Here is a 16,894-nt window from a genome sequence, read left to right as displayed (position 1 = left end):
TAGAAGACAAAAATGAGCCACTGGGATGTTTCAGTCTCTCCATAGAAGAATTTAAGACAGAAAGTTGCTGATATTTGCCAGTTTTGGTCCATCAAATTTTATACAGACATGAACCAAAACAAAGAAGCCTTCAAGTACACAGATACAATAACCTAGTGGATGTATCATCAAAACCACTTCTAGACTAAGGGAACAATTTTCTTGTTTAATTGTTCGAAGTCCTACAAGTCACACTTTTTTTGTGCTCTTCTAGCCCAGTGCAGACTAACAGCAGATTTTGAGCACCCACAGCAATGTACAAAGCAAGACTTAGCAATCACCAGGCACCAGAGAATAGAGGAATCCATATAGAGTTTCTACTATAAGTAACAAGTATCTACTTGGTGAAAAATAGTGGTTTTTTCATGTTTTCAGATATTGGAACAGGTTGCCCAGAAGGTTTGCACGGTCTGTCTCCATTCTTAGAAATTTTAAGACCTGCCTGGTAAAGCCCTCAGTAACCTAGTCTGTCCTCACAGCTGACCCTGCTTTGAGCAGGAAGGTGGACTGAATGACCTCCTGAGGACTTACCCAAACTGAACTATCTCATGCCTCTATGAGTTCTGTTGTATATAAAACCCTCCCAAAAATAAGCAGAATTATCCCCCCAGATTTCAATGCTTCTTCATCTTATTACCAACCCTCATATCACAGAGGCTTAGTGATTTACATCAATGTGAATTTAGAGGCAAAAGGAAAAAGAGGGGACAAACAGGAAAAAAAAGAAGGAATACTTTGCACTTCTTTTAATTCAAAACACTGCTCATAATTTGATGCAGCATTGAATATTACACTTTCTCATTATGGAAGTTGGTCTGTGACACTGAGAAGTCTTAAATACTGCAGATGTTTCGATCATGTAACAGTTACATGACTTCATGCCACGCTAATCCATATAATTTGTTCCTATATTAAGATGGCCTGTAACTACAGACCAGCCTTCAGCATAATATATGAAAAACATTTTATCTGTAATCTGGTTGACTATTTTACAGACAGTGTAAGAAGTTGTGTGATCTCAGTTTAAATGCTTCATCTATGCTGCTTGGTTGTGAGACTTACATAAATACCTTCTTTTTCTTCAGGTTTTCCCTCCTTAAGTAACTGCTAATTTACACTTCCATCACTACGAAGACTGGTTAATAAAATATTTTTACATACCAATTATATTACAGATTAGTGAGAGTAATTAGTGAGTAATTTACAGGAAACATCACTTATCCAACAAAACAACAATGCAGAAATATGAAAATTAGTTTTGTAGAGGATGTTTGAAATGAAGCACATTTAGTTCCAACACGTGAACCTTCGAGACACTGGATGTCCAACAGAATCCTGAATCACCTGTCATCTATTTACAGCAGAAAATTTCTTTTTGATGAACACATGCTCAGAAATGTATGTGCATGCATATGTAATTATCAGAGGGTACGCAGGTGTACAGACCATGGAACATTCCTAAGAATCACTCAAATCACGTGAGCTGTGACACTGTAAAAGGAGATCCCTGTAGCCTAAGTACCATATACTCTGCACAGGCTTTATCCAAGTGCTTAGCAGCAATCAAATCATGCAAAGATTCCTTGCTGAGTAGCCTCATCTCCTTGGACTGCAGAAATGTACCTAAAATTGAAGGATTCTACAGACAAGGAGGAAGCACTGGACCTGCAGGCAGAAGGGAGATGTTCTGGACATGACAAAACCAAATGACATCAATACTTACTTGGCAGGCATTATAAATCAACTGGTGTTCCAATTTTTTGATCCCTAGAATCTGCTGAAACATTTCATAAAGCTGTTCCTTGCTCAGAATCAGCTCTGATACAGCACTTATGGCCATTCTATTTGGCTGTTTGCAGAAGTCCTCTTCTCCCCTGTATATGGCATCGTATTTGGCTAGCCAAGAACTTAACACTGTCTCTTTGCTTAATCCATCAATTTCTGGCAGACTTCGGACTCTCTTTTCTATGTTTTTCTTAAAAACATCTCTAAAGTCACTTGCAGAACATCCTCCACTGTGGACCATTCTTGCAACCCGGTCACTCTTGAGAAATACCTTTTAAAGTAAAACAAGAGAAAAAAAAAAGAAACACAAAAAGTTAGGCATGGACATAAATACAAAACAATCGCTGTATAAGGGAATACAAGCTAGTATTTTGCTTCTATGCAAGACAGCTTAATATGAAAGAGTTATACTGGCCAAGTTTGCTATGTGTTACATAAAGAAACAAGTGACCATGTTTAAACTAAATTTTTGCACTGAATAAGTACTTAAACTAAGTAGTCTTACATGTATTTATGCATAAATTTACAAAAGCTAGACTAGAATGAACTTTGAATTACCAACAGCTAATTTAAAATTCACCCACAATGAGACACAAATCCAGGAGGAAAAAAAGAAAAAAAAAAACCCAAAAAACTAAAGAAACACCACAATCAATATTAACAATTGAGAGGATAGACTCAAAGACACAGAGCTGTTTCTACTACTGTCGGTACAATACTGGAGACACAATATGGGATTCTCTGTGTAAAATCACCAAAGACCAACATAAAAAAGCTCCTCCCAACTACTCATACTCTAAGATATGACAAAGCAAACTACAGCAAACCAATTAAATCAGCTTCAGCATTCTGTGAAAACTTTGCAGTGCTCAAGAATGGTTGTATTCATCTCTTCATTTAGAAGGGCCTTGGCAAGGTCGATCTTTCCAGACACTGTATGTGGCCGGCATGTAGCTAATTTCCAGTACCAAGTCTCATGACGCTGTTCCTCTACAAGATGCAACCAACAAAAAGCTGATGATGCAGCACAATCAGCTGTGTAAACAATGGATGTGTGCCTTGGGCAGGGATTAAACTACATCACGCCATTGAAAGGATAACTCGGGGAGAACCACCTGGCTTTCTGCAGCAGAGGGAGATGAATCAAGGCCCTCCACCCTGCACAGCTCAGCTGCTGGGGGCTGCTTGGGTGCCACCCAACATCCCAAACACAGCCGAAATGCAAGGCACAGATGAGAAACCACAAAGTCGAAACAAAACCACCACTCTTCTGACTGTCTGCTCTCTTCAGTCAGATGAACTGTATGAACCAGGAATTATGCATGCATTTTCAGACAGTCATTATAGTCACCACAAGCTATGAAATCACGTATGATTTTGTGAGTGGAGATGATAGCACAGTAGAGCTCTGACTCCAGGTATTGTCTCGTGTTAGAAGACAGTGCACCTAACAACCAACCTAAAACACTTCTGTGCTTCATTTGTAAAATACAGAAAAGTGGAGTAGGAGAGGAGCTAAAAAGCTGAGCAGAGGAGTACACAGATGCAAGCAGACCAAGAAAAATTAATTCTAAAATTTTTAGTGCTAGTGAATGCACGTTTTCGTGTAGCATACTTTAAAATGCAGTTACTTACAAAATATATTTTTCAACAGATATCCTAATTGATATTGTACCGAAACGCTGCAGATTAAGCACAGAAGTATTTGCCCAAAGAGATTATTTAAAAAAACCCCATCAGCAATATATGCTAATCACATATTATGCTCTATCTGCACCACAATACATTTCCTTTTATGGAAACACAAGTATCTCAGGTTAAATTCTTACCCATAGTGGGACCTGATATAGTTACTGTCAATTAATGCTTATATTAATTTCCTCAAAAGGCTACACAAATATTGAATCTCATTTCAAAGCAAATAATAGTTAGAAATTCCATTCAGCAATAAAACTTATCAACACAAACAGGTGCAAGGATATTAAGTCTTTCCTTGTTTTAACAGTCTGCAATTACAAATGATTCATCCCTCTAACAGCTTCACTGGTAAAAAAGATGACTTCAAACTTATTTCAGCTACTTTGTACTGTTCATAAACAATATTTAATCTTCCATCACATTAGCTTGCATACCCAACGAGAAAAAGCAGATGCAGAAGACAGTGAGAAATTAAGAGTATTTATAGACTCTTCTCACCCAAAATCTCATATTCTTGCAAGATTACACAACTCGATGTATTGCTATTATAACTGGATTGGTCTTATTAAAAATAAAACAAACCCACAAAAAAACCCAACCCCAAACCTGCAAAATACACACTGTAAAAACATCAGCATATCATTCACCTTCATCATCTTCTTTCAGTCTTATTATTTCAAATTATCATTCCTGAATGAAAGGGCTGAAAAGCTGCTAGCACTTTCTTTGATTTATGAACCATACTAATTCAGAATTTATTTGTGATTCTGAAGCTGATTTTCCAAGAGACTGCAGGAAAAACCCATTCCATTTTTTACCCATGGAAGGGAAGCCCTATTGTAACACTTGGTGCACGTAATATTCACAAAATAATGGCATGTTCATGTTGGACAAAGCAACAGGTATGTGCAAAAAGAAAATAAAATCTGCATGTGCCCTTGACCGTAAAATGTTCCCTTCTGATGTGTTTTGGGTCACAAACTGTACTTTTATTAAATTTTTAAAAAGTATTCCAAGGTAATTCTTTTTCAAGATACAGTGGCTATAGAAGGAAGAGATAAACCCAAGATATAAACCCAAAGTGTGAATAACAGACTATGAAAAACATGGTTTGTTATGCAAAGGAATCCACTGGACCTAAAGCTCTTATTGTACTACTCCTATTTGAGTGGAAATGTACCTTTTTTTTTTTCCTGAGGGGAAAAAAAACATTAACATAATCTTTAAAATGAACTAATTGCATTCAAGATAATTAAAAAGCCATAACATTTTAACAAAACTATTCCATATGCAAGACTTTGTTTGCAACAGAAAACCGTAAGAGAATAGAAATTCTTTTAGGAATGTATCATATGTGTCACAAATTTAAAACACTAAGATGCATTTGTCTCATTAATCCTGTTCCTGAAATATATATGGTACACTCCATGTTGAATGTAAAATCCTTTGCTTCAGTTAGACTTTGTGAGATTACTCTCCTTGGTTTCAGAGCTTTCAAAGATTATATGAGCAGCACAATCATTCCCATGAGGGAAAATATTTTTATTGATATTTATCTTTAAAGCAAAATACTAATTAAGTACATCCACTAAATCTCTGTTCTTACTCCCTTTATTCCTGTATTTCAACTGATCATTAGACTTAGTTCTAATTAAATTACTATTCGAAAACTTACAATGTTAAAATGTTATCTCAAGTCTCTCAGCACTAGGGGGGAACTGGAGAGGAAAAATATTAAGAGGTTTGAATGTAATATATAAAATAGCAGAAAAAGTTATTGTGGGGACAAAGAAATCTAACTCTGCATGGAACTAGACTTGGCAGATAAGCCATGATCTTTTGGAAATCCTCACATTATTTAGAAATAATTTGATAAGACTCAAAGCTTTTAATGAAGCATTTCCTGTTACTACCAACATTTTCCAGATTTCCTCAAAGACATCCTGGATTGACACTGCTGTCAGTCAGCATTTGAACTTTTAGTATCATTACTGGTTTATTGAATCCACAAATCAACATCAACTGTCTGTGTTACCCACTGCTAACAAATTATCAAACACTAAAAAGGAATGCTCTATTAACAAATAAAATGCATTCTGGAGAAAACAGATAGTTCAAACACAGGTTTTGATGGGCCATATATATCTACTTTGAGGAACTTTTTCAATTCAAGTTTTTTAGAGTCCTTCTAAATACTTTTGGACTGAACCACACCTTCAGTTTCTGATGGATAAAGTTCAACTCACTCAAAGGTGAGATAACATGTTTTAAAAAAAAACCAATAACAATTTTAATCTACTGAAGCGCTGTTTAAATTCACTTTCTACCTATCATTACATATATGCAACTTCATCTGCTGCAAATGCTAATAAAAAAGCTTAATTCAAATAGTCTTTAGCACTAGATAGTTACATTAAAAGTACAGTTTTGCTTAAAAATGAAAAATCATTATTGAGCAGTGCCTACAACTTGAGAAAATGTTGGAAATATTACAAAAAGAACTGATTTTCACTTCTAGAACACACCCCTTAAATAACTTTTCTACTTATTGGACATCATACCAAATTTAACTAATTACATAATCAGGCAACACAAGCACGATTATCTTATTCTCTACTGTAAAGCTTAGGAAAAAAAAATTCAAGCAAATGCAGTAGGTGGACTACAGGTGGACTACAAGGATGATTTCTCAACCTCTGATAAGAAAACTTCTTGCTCATCTGACCTCTGTACACCTTCTAGTACTGCAACAGCACCAATGTTCTCCTCCTCTTTACGCAATGCAGCACTTGGAGTTTCATTTGCCACAAGAGCCGCTAGAGACTTTTCTTTATTTTTGATGGTCACTTCTGTTCTTGCAGCTTTGAGGAGATCACATTTACACTTTAGACACATCCTATGTCTTAACCGTCAGGGCTCAATGCATCATCTTTCATGGAAAATATGATGGCAGCTCAAAATGCACACTACACGTCTCTGGGACAGCAAATTGGTAGACATACTAGACACCATCTGAATCAGTTTATTACCTTTCTTTACAATACATATTTCAACCTCCATAACAGCTTTTTCCATTTCTGTTAAATTCTGGCATTCTGGAGGCAAACTCTTAGGTTCCCTGCACACTCCAGCACAGTAATAGGTGTGTGACAGGTGCACTCAGCCACATGACCAAACCAGCAGTACTTTGGTACAGGCTCCAAAGGAGGTCATGGCCTGGGCCATAGCTTGGCCAAGAGCTCCTCTAGTTCCCATCTCTTCTCTGAAAACCCACAAAGGAGCACAGTGACCCAAGTGACCACTGGTGCATATGACCTTGAAACACTGATCAGGCCACTCACACATGAATAGTGGGTGGCCTTTCCAAGACTTGTTTATCAAGGAACCAAGAAGGCTGTGGGCACAAGAAATCTCATGCATACCTCTCCCATTGCATGTAATTTCACTAAAAGCCAGTCACTGTGTTCCATATACATGACAGATGAAATGAGTTTTCTTTGAGCTCTACCACCTAAACAGCCTGGCTGCATAGGGGTGATCTTCCCTTGAGCGTCTCAAGGCTGAGACCCTTTACCAATGGCAGATCTTTGGTAAGCAACCCATATTGTGTGTAATCTTTTAGTATGATAACTTTGACTTGTGCCTTGGTAGCTTTACTTGTGCCTCTGTAGTTTTCAATCACTGTTTAAATGACTGCGCCACATAGTAACAGAGTGAGCATTCATATTAAAAATGCTTTTGCTAGTACCATTCACAAGGCTTCTTTAAGGAATCTAAATCACCCATTCATGACAAGGGGGAATGAATAAAAAACACAGCTCTTACACAAAGAGAGGGCCTCTAAGTAATGGGTCACCCAGGAGTTCTGGTACCTCCCTCCTTCTATTACTATGATCACTTGTACGCCGTTCCGAATTAAGCAAAAACCAATCTTTACTTCCAGACTACCAACCACAGCTGTAACAGGAATCTCTGCACTGATGCAGACCATAGGAAATGCTTCATTACCTACACTTGAGCATTCATAAATGGTTGCAACAACTGCTCCAACTGATGCTGCACATTATTTTGCCTGTTGAAGTACATATGTCCTTCTAATTAGGACTATGCAGGTCTCTGTTGGCCTCCTGAAGCTTGCTAAGGGGCTGCAAGCACTACGGTGTGGCCATTGCGCTAGCACCACCAATCCAAACACATTCTTTAATGGTGATGTTCTTGCAAAGACTCCACCAGAGGCTGACCCAACTGTAAATGTATTGCTGCATGAGGGCCAAACTCTGCCCTCCTACACCAGCACAATGACTGATGAACCAGAGTTATCTACCTAGATCTCCAATGAGCTCATTCAGGACAATGTACTGCAACTGATGTTTGGGGCATCCTTGAACCTCACTAATGTTAAAACAGAACCTTTTCAGATCACTTAGAGAAGAGACTGTCATATAAGGCCTAAAGATACGTCTCTTTGGATATTTTTTTCAGAAGAACCCTATCAACCAGAAACAGATACACAGCTATGGAGGGCAACATTTTGTTCTTATGGAATTGTTCTTGTTTTAAAGGAATTTTCTTCTCCTTTAAGCTTACCAGAAGCAAAGCTGGAACTATATTACAATTAATGGCAACTATGTCATATCAGAAATTGTCAATTAAAATAAAAAAATAAAAATGGACAGAAGTACCTCTTTGATAAAGACTGAACAAGGGCAAAAAGGACTTCGATGGAAGTCCAAGGAACATTCAAGTCCGTGAATGCTTTTCAGGTTTCTGATATACTTTTCTGATGTGTTCTGTACTCAAGCTCCTGCTGTGCTTTGTACAATTACCAGAACTCTTAAGTTTATGACATAAAGAATACTTTTTTTTAAAGAGAGCAATTTTCAGGGCTAAACTGAGCTCTAAAATTTCTGCAAAAGACAATAATTCTGTTCTTGCAAGCTAGAAGGAATTGAAATAAGTTTCTTATTTAAAAATTGGATGTGACATGCATCATCATGTTGTGCTAGAAGCATTACTTGAGGTAAAACAAAGCAGAGGACATTTACTGTGTAATATTAAACAGCCCCTTTGCAGCTACTGCAGCAGCTCTTCAAAGCCTTTCATACCACAGCTCATTAGCAACGCTTGTCACTGTCAACAGGACCAGCTGACACACCCCTCAGTAGTTCTACTCTAGACTGAAACCACACAATGCATCACACCAAGAGCTGGGGCTAGTTTGATGAAGGAGCAAAACTTTCTGACAGTTTGGAGAACAGCTTCCACAACTACACATTTTAAGAACAAAGGCTTATTCCTAGTAGCAATTAACGTATATCATGACCAGCGCTGTCTGATTCTATACCTTGGAGCTGCTGACAAAAATATTGTTTCAGATATGATGTTCTCACTGCACTTATAAAACACGACACTAAAAAAAACACCAAAAATTATTAGGTTGATGCTTAGATTAGTTCAACTAAGCACATTACAAGAACAAGATCATTTTGGGTCAAAAGTAAATAGCTAATGTAGCAGCATCATCCATCTAAGAGTAATATTAATTATTTTTATGCTACTTGAATAAAATTACTGCATCGGCTACTGAAATAGCATTTATATTGAAAAAGACATTAATAGTTATCAGTGCATTTTAATAGCTACTTCTAATAACTTTTGGCTCTTGAACATGAGTGGAAATTGAGCTAGTTAGTGAGATTTGCTCAGTATTTTGAAACCAGAAGCACTTTTCACAATTTTAGAAAAAAAAATAAATTAGGCATTGCTTGCAGGTCTTCTTCCTCCCTTGTTGTCTTTCATACCTGAGAAATATCCTCCAGGCACTATTTTGATTTTTTTACAATGAAATTATCAGACTTAAAGGGTCGTATTTTTCAATCTATGTAAGTCTTCAGAACAGAGTCCTCACCTTCAGGTAAAAGCAAAAGATTGATATTTTAAGAAATCACACTTATAAACTCTGATTACTCTATTTCAGAATTTCCATCATTATTTTGTTAATGAAAGGTTACTTCTCTTAGAAGTATACTACATCATATAGTTTTCCCAAATTTTAGGGGGGTGAAATCTGAAATTAAAAATACCTTTAATTTTGGCTAACAGTGAGGTTGTGGTTTTTTGTTTGTTTTTAAAACCTCTTTAGAGCATCACATTACATAAAGGTGAAAAAAGGAAACAAAATTTAAAGTAATAAACCATCATCATCCAAAGAGCCATAATAATTTAGTATTTTTCCTTTTTTTTTTTTAATATATCTACTACCCTTCCTGAGCATATTAAGCTATGATTTCTTCTTACTAAGATTAATGGTTCAGAAACCATCACAAGTTGAAATCTTCAGGTGATTTACTTTGCTTTCTTCAGCTCTTTTGGGCACTACAGCTGCGCACTGGACATTCACCACAGCTTAGCAACCAGCTATCTGTAAAAAAAACCCACCAAAACTCAAACTCTTGAAAATTAAAATGTGCGCTACTGCTCCAGGGTTACATGCTTGTAAGCGTACTACACAACACTGTGCACTGGGATTTGTTCTTTGGCAGCTTTTTCAAAATGCACAAGCAATTGCCAGTGTCTACCCAAATTGCTGTTCCTGATGGCTACACATTTCACAGACTCGTGTACTGCAGTGTTCATGCTTTGGGCATAAGAACAAACAGAGGTATAGGGACAATCCATAAAAAAACCACAAAACTGTTTCACCCAGAAGCAGTGTTTTCTCCTGGATTCATTTATTAAAGTTAACCAGATACCCTGTTGGAACAAGCATATTTATCCTCCTTTCACGGCTGACAACTGCAACAATAGTTTTTGCACCCTAGTGAGACATAGTATATAGATTGCTGCCTACGTGAGAATGGGTGTGGATTACTTTTGCTATTCCTCCACCTGGACTAGGCATTGTGATCTTCACTTTAACAGTACAGCTTCCCCTTTGACCAAGCCCCATTGCTCAGGCTAAAGCATGTTGGGGGACTTCGTGCCTCATGGTACTGGCCCTCAGGTGGTACCAAGATTCTGGGGAAGTTGTTCTCCAGATATCACCAGGATGTATTCCCTCCTGAGTGAATTTGCTCACACAGGCAATGAAATGTTCACATAATTTTAGATCTCTGCAGGCTGATCCGCAGCCACATATTCAACTCTAGCAGCCACAAAGATGCAAATCTTCCCCAAAGATGATGCCTGAAAACGCTCATGCTAGACCCTGCATGGGGGCAATTACAAGCAAGCAATTACCAAAATGACTTTTCATCTTTCAGTTGTCTATGCCAGGGAGAAATTAGCTGATAAATAGGTAAAACAACAGCAGAAATAGATCTGTATATTTAAAAATGTTGTGATGCTTGGTTTGTTGAAACATAAGGAGCAGCCAGCTGTTAAAAGAAATCTTTATAATTCTTTGTCCAGTAATGACATGGGAAATCTGATGTGCTGCTTAGGAGAAAACACTGTTCCCTCTGCGTATCGCTTTTCTCCTTGCTAGGATATTGTACGAATGCTGTAGGCAATGCCATGAGGTCTGAAATCACACCTAAATGGTCAACTCACCTTTCCTATTTAATTGTGGAAACAATGCTTATGTCATTGGAGACTGAGCAGCTTCCGTACAGGCCTAGGCTCTTCTATCCATTAACTCTCTCCTGATAAAAAAGCTGTATTATCCCTGTAGATGTTTCTCAAGACCATTAGATATAGGAGGAAGAACAGACTACACACAGTGGATCTAGAATAAATCATGAAGTTCAATAGTTCCACAGCAGAAATGGCACTTCAGCTGTCATCCTGCCCAGGGGAAGATGTTAATTAGCATCACAGCAAGAAAAACCCAACTCCATGCTAGATGTGAGATGTTCTCAACATCTTTTTAATATATTGACTGATACAGACCATAAGCACAAGGAGAAATATATTTTATACTGAGCAACACACAATCCCAAAGGGAGGGAGAAGAGTTTTATGCTTTGACGAACACATTTGTTTGCTTGCAAGTTAAATGCAGGGCTTGTCTTGTCACCAAGCCAGATAAGTTACCAGAACTTGTTCTTCTGCTATTTTCCCAATTTACTCAAGAATTGGCAATCAAAGCAGACATGAAACTGCTACAGCAGAGAAATACAAAGCAGAGGTTTTCCTTGTCCACGTAAGGAATTTCTTCCTCCACTGTGTAGGGTTTCAACGTGCTCACTGTCTTTGGTTATATGCATCACCATCTACCTTACAAATTACAAAGAAGTAATTTGCAAAGCCTCTTTTTGCCAAAGTGCATTTTCTTGGTTAGTAAAGTGAAATTTAATGAAAGCATTAGGAGCTGATCAGCACATTGTTTCCAGAGTTTCTTTCCTCTTTATAAGAGAGCTAACAGCTTGTTCTCCAGTAAGCTGATCCTGCCTGACCAGAACTCCTCCCTTTGGTGACCAATGGAAAGTTCCAGGTGATGAGAATTTCAAAGGGTCTACTTTAGATAGCATAAGCCTGAAAAAGGCTGTTAAATTGAATGTGTAATACAGCATGCCTTGGCAATGTCACTGTAAAAAGGCTTACTCTCACTTCACTATTGGTCCCTATTTTCCAGCAGGAAAAGTGTAGGTGTCCAACGTAAGGAAGGTGTCCAACCCTGACTATGAGGGAAGAAGATGAAGGACAACAAAAGCAGATAAAAAAAAACAAAGTAGAAAGAAAAAAAACAAAGATTGAAAAAAACCAGACTTCAAAAAGGAAACATATTTACACAGAAATAATGGGTATCAAACAGAGCCTTGCTAAAAAGGATCAGGAAAAAAAAAATTACTTAGCATATTTATCTATTTCACAATCAACAGATGATGACTAGTTTACACGTAACTACCTCTGGTACCTGCAAACTTGAGAAAAACACACATCTGCTTAAAATCAGTAACTCATATTTTCATTTGCCTTGCTAAAAAACTCCTCAATTCTCCGACTTTTTGGTGTTTACTCAGGGCTGTACAGAACACAGTAAGCCCCAGCACTTCATCTCTTCTCATAGTGCTACCTCTTAGGATGCAATCTTACTAAATATAAAATCCAATTTCTTGCATTAACTTTGAAAAAAATTGAAGTAAATGGGCAAGTACAATCAGGAAGGGGGAAAACAGTCCTTCACTTCTCTAAATTTTCCTCTGGAGTCACTTGTGGTTCTAGTTTTTATTCCACTTGACTGAAAGTGGAAGTTACGTAAGTGACAGTTTTCATCACTGGTATTACACTGGGTTCCTTCTGTCAGAGATGGAAAGAATTGGTTATTTCAATTCCCTATTACCATTAATGTGCTTTTGCATTAACCATTTTTACCTGAGTATAGATTAACAGCTTTTAGTTCAAATGAGCATACTACTATATCTCTATTTTTAAACATAGTACCAGGCACTCTGTAGACAGACCACGTCTGCTGAGATCCTTTCAGTCCCTATCACCCACCACCACCCTAAATACTTTCATGCTGTTTCAGAACATAATTTTTTTACTGATCAATGCCTCTTTTTCATTTCCATTTTATATATTCTGTCACTGCAGCTGAATGCTCAAAAAGGACGTGAGCAAATAGAAATTGGGCTGAAGCCACCTGAAATGTCGTCTCATAACATTATGTTTTTTCTGTTTTAGCAACTGAAAAAGTGCCAGCAAACTGACAACTTAAGTAAATAACCTGCCACTTTCTTCCCCTGTAATAATTAGTTCTAGTGGCTTATTTTTTTGGCAGAATAGAAAGGGCACTGTTGGGCGGGGAGAAAGGTTAAAGCACTGACTTCACTCTGTGGCCTAAGGAAACTGGAAAAGAACTCACACATCATGAATACTGCAGAACTCGAGTAGTCACTGGAAAACAAAGACAAGAATAGAACCTCTTAAGCCTTTGAAGGCTTATTGGTGATGTCCTATCTATCAATATGGCACCTTTCTCCTACTGTGATCCCCAGGATTTAAGGCAACAACAGACACATGGGAAAATGCAGCCACTTTGCATCTAAGAAAAAACTTCTTTTCAACCTGTTAAAGGCGACATCGTTTTAACAGTATTCTTGAGAATTAGATGCAGTGTGCAGAAGTGACAGCACAAAAGATCTATGACCAAGAACCACACTGTGTACTTCCCATTCCAAACCAAACAGAAAAGGCTGCTTGCACCTGTTGCCTCCTGCATGACCCAACAGCTGCTAGGATAGTTCACCACCACTGTTTAAAAATAATTCCAACATTACTAAAATAAGGGAAGTACAAATAGGCTGAACAGGAGAAAAGAAGGTAACAACTGCCACAGGTAACTAGAACTGCATGACTGGAGACAAGTAAATAAAAAGACTCAAACTAGAAGATTAGAGGAGTACAAACCATCCTGCAATCCATGTTTAGCTGTGCAATTCACCCATTTTAGACCCCATTCCATATTCTGGGCCATGCTACACCCCTCCAGAGGACAACCCGGAGCTCCTGAATGCAGGCTCTACTTTGAAGCACTCCCTAGAGGAACCTCTCTTGCCACAATAAGGACAGAGAAGCTTGCAAAGATTAGTGTCCAGACTGTCACAAAACATCCCAAGGCAAGTGGCACAAATACCTTCCAGGAGTTCTAAATTGTCACAACAGAAGACTTTGAATCATTTGGGGAGAAACAGGATGGAACAAACCAGCTGAGTTTAATTGCAAGCTGATGTGATAGGTAATACTAGTTCTGTGATGCGAATGTATCTGGTGCCACAAAAATTTCTTCCTTGCTTCTCCCAAAAGACAACCTGTACTTCAAAGTGTTTCTGTTTTAAGAGGAAGATAAGAACAATGGAATATGAGTGCAGATGCAGGCAGGGACAATGCATCATGAAAATGGGAGTGCTTGGGGAATTGTCTGTTATATCTTTGCACTTAGAATGCATTATTATTTGTGTGGACGTTTCTCAACAGCAATACCATCTCATCACTCATTAGAATGCATTTCTATTCTGGAAAGTTATAAAGGATAATCAGAGCTGGCAGAAACTAAGCGATTGGCATGTAGGATTTAGCTGCTAACTGTAGTCTTACAAATATTTTTATTCCGATACCACTTTCTTTAAAAGTCAACCTTTATCATAAATACATTCCCTCTCTCCCCTTTTATTAAGTGTAATCTTTGTGTGTCAAAAAACAACAATACATTTTCCTTGATTAATTTTTTGCACGGGTGATCAATTCATGGTGTCGGCAGGAATGTTATAATACACAAAAAAGCTTCAAAATGTATTTTAAATCTTAAATCCTTCCTTAGATTTAATAATCACCCAGCTGGCTGCACTTCAGACAGAAATGCTTCAATGGGAAGATTAATGAACAGTTGGTCTGCAGTTTAATCCCTCTAGATTTCAGCATGCAGAATGCAAACTTTTACAAGCTGGACTATTTTTATGCATTCCAATTATACGTCAAGGTCCAAATAGCTTTTATGGTAACTTTGAGGCTTCTTAGTCATAGTTTTCTCTCTCTTTAGAGTACTTAAGTTTTAGAAAATATTAATTCACGACACTTCAACATTCTCTAGACCATTTTAAAGATTACTTTTCAATATATCAAGTCAGAAACACCTTCAATTTCTTATTTATTTATTTTATACAATCATCAGCTATTTTGCCTTGCTAGCAGTATATTCTATGGCAAAGATTTAACTGATCAAACAATTTAAGACACAAAAAGTGAACAGTTAACAACTTCTTCTCTACAGCCACTCTCTACAGCCACACCAGCCAGGTATAGCCTCTACCTCCTACAGGAACAACTGCTGCCCGTCAAGCTCCCACTGCCCCTGACCTCCATGGTGTCCATACTGCTCAGGCAATGCCTGAAGTCCAAAAGAATGGCAAGCTGAGGTAAGAAAATTTGTACCCAGGCTGGGATGATGGGGAAGACATTGTCCATACGCCTTTATCCTCCTCCCTCAACATTTCCACAACCATGCCTTTCCTTTCCTGGGTTTCCAGAGGGAGATGCTGATAATAGCAGAACAACCCATGAAACTTCTTTTGTGGTTAATGGGGCAGCCCGAAATTATTACAGTCAGAGGAACCTCTTTCCTAGAGATAACTATAGTTGTGTACCAAGGGACAAAACCTAGTTATCTATCTAGTGTAATTCAAGATCTTGCAGAGTTTTGTTGGACAGTTACACATAGAAGCAAGAAAAAAAAAATCTTCACAGAGCTCTTATAATTGAGGGCCCCTCCAAAAAAACACCCAAAGCCCTGAACTTTTTTGCTTCACAACTCCCAGCAACAAGTACAGTGTGGAGAACTGAGGATGGAAAAAGAAATAAAAACCAACACCACCATGATGTTGAAAGGTTCTCCTTCTCCAGTTTGCTCCCAGTGTGGTTTCAAATTCACCCTAACAAGGCTTCACCTCCTTTCTCTTTTCTCCAATTATGGGCACCAGTTTCAATAAACTAGAAAGGTACAGGAATGTATGCTTATTGTTTAGCTTTGTCTCTCAAATAAGAGTAGCACCTACATTCCAAAATGTTTTCAAGCTAATCCAGTGAAGAACTTTGGCAAGAAATGCAAATGGTTTACAAATCAAATGTAATAAGCAAACAAACATTACCCTCCTGCTGTAAAAACTGCTTACACTGCTTACACCAAGATAAAGCTTAAGTTATTTGGTTATTGTGACTAGCCTATTAGTCATAATGCATCATAATGCATTTTTAATGCCCAGAGAGAAGACCACGTATCTCTTGTCACCCATAAGGTTAAATCCTGACCACTGCAAAGCCAAAATCTGATTGCAGATTCTTCTAATTTTAGTCTTTGTACTGTTATTCCACTCAATTTCTAGTCATAATTCCACTAATGCATAAGATTTTTCATTTTTATTACAGCTTCTTTTAGACTATCCTCAAAACATATTTCCCACTTACTTATCTAATAAACAGACTTACACTGATCTAAGTAGTTTTTATAAAAAAGTAATTCAATTTTGCATCAGGCTATTTGGAAACATTTGCACTATTCATCTGCCAACTTCTGAAACACATTACTCATACCAAGAGCCTTCTGTCATCTTCTAACACAGATTTTCTAGTTTGATGGTCCAAAGAGCCCAGAATAATCCCTCAAGGCTTTTTATTTTAATCATAAATTTTATGACAGCCAGAAACAACCTCCTTATCATGGTCACTTCTACAAATGATAATACCTTTCAACACACTTATTACTACAGACAGGCTAATTTACTGTAGAGAATTTGCATATTTATCATGATCACTATTTAAATACTAAAAAAAATTCAGTTACAATAGAAGCCATAAGCATGTATTTAGAATTTGTATTGTGGTGTTGTTTCAGAATTCATGGCTCCATTCAGTGAAATAATTCAGATTATCTCAC

The 16,894-nt window shown here is 37.5% G+C and overlaps 1 protein-coding gene across 14 annotated transcripts in view; it reads right to left on the bottom strand.

The window, feature by feature from the left end:
* CADPS2 (calcium dependent secretion activator 2) overlaps positions 1 to 16,894 on the bottom strand; it is a 243,651-nt gene that overhangs the window by 193,151 nt on the left and 33,606 nt on the right. For all 14 annotated transcript variants that reach the window (XM_017743771.1, XM_017743768.1, XM_017743779.1 and 11 more), the window contains exon 3: positions 1,763 to 2,095. In XM_017743771.1, the coding sequence (XP_017599260.1) occupies positions 1,763 to 2,095 (333 nt within the window). The remainder of the gene's footprint in view (positions 1 to 1,762; positions 2,096 to 16,894) is intronic.

Source organism: Corvus brachyrhynchos, unplaced genomic scaffold (genome assembly GCF_000691975.1).
Source record: "Corvus brachyrhynchos isolate BGI_N302 unplaced genomic scaffold, ASM69197v1 scaffold29, whole genome shotgun sequence".
NCBI classification, from domain to species: domain Eukaryota; kingdom Metazoa; phylum Chordata; class Aves; order Passeriformes; family Corvidae; genus Corvus; species Corvus brachyrhynchos.
Note: the sequence above shows the minus strand (reverse complement) of the source record. Positions and strands in the feature narration are given on the sequence as shown.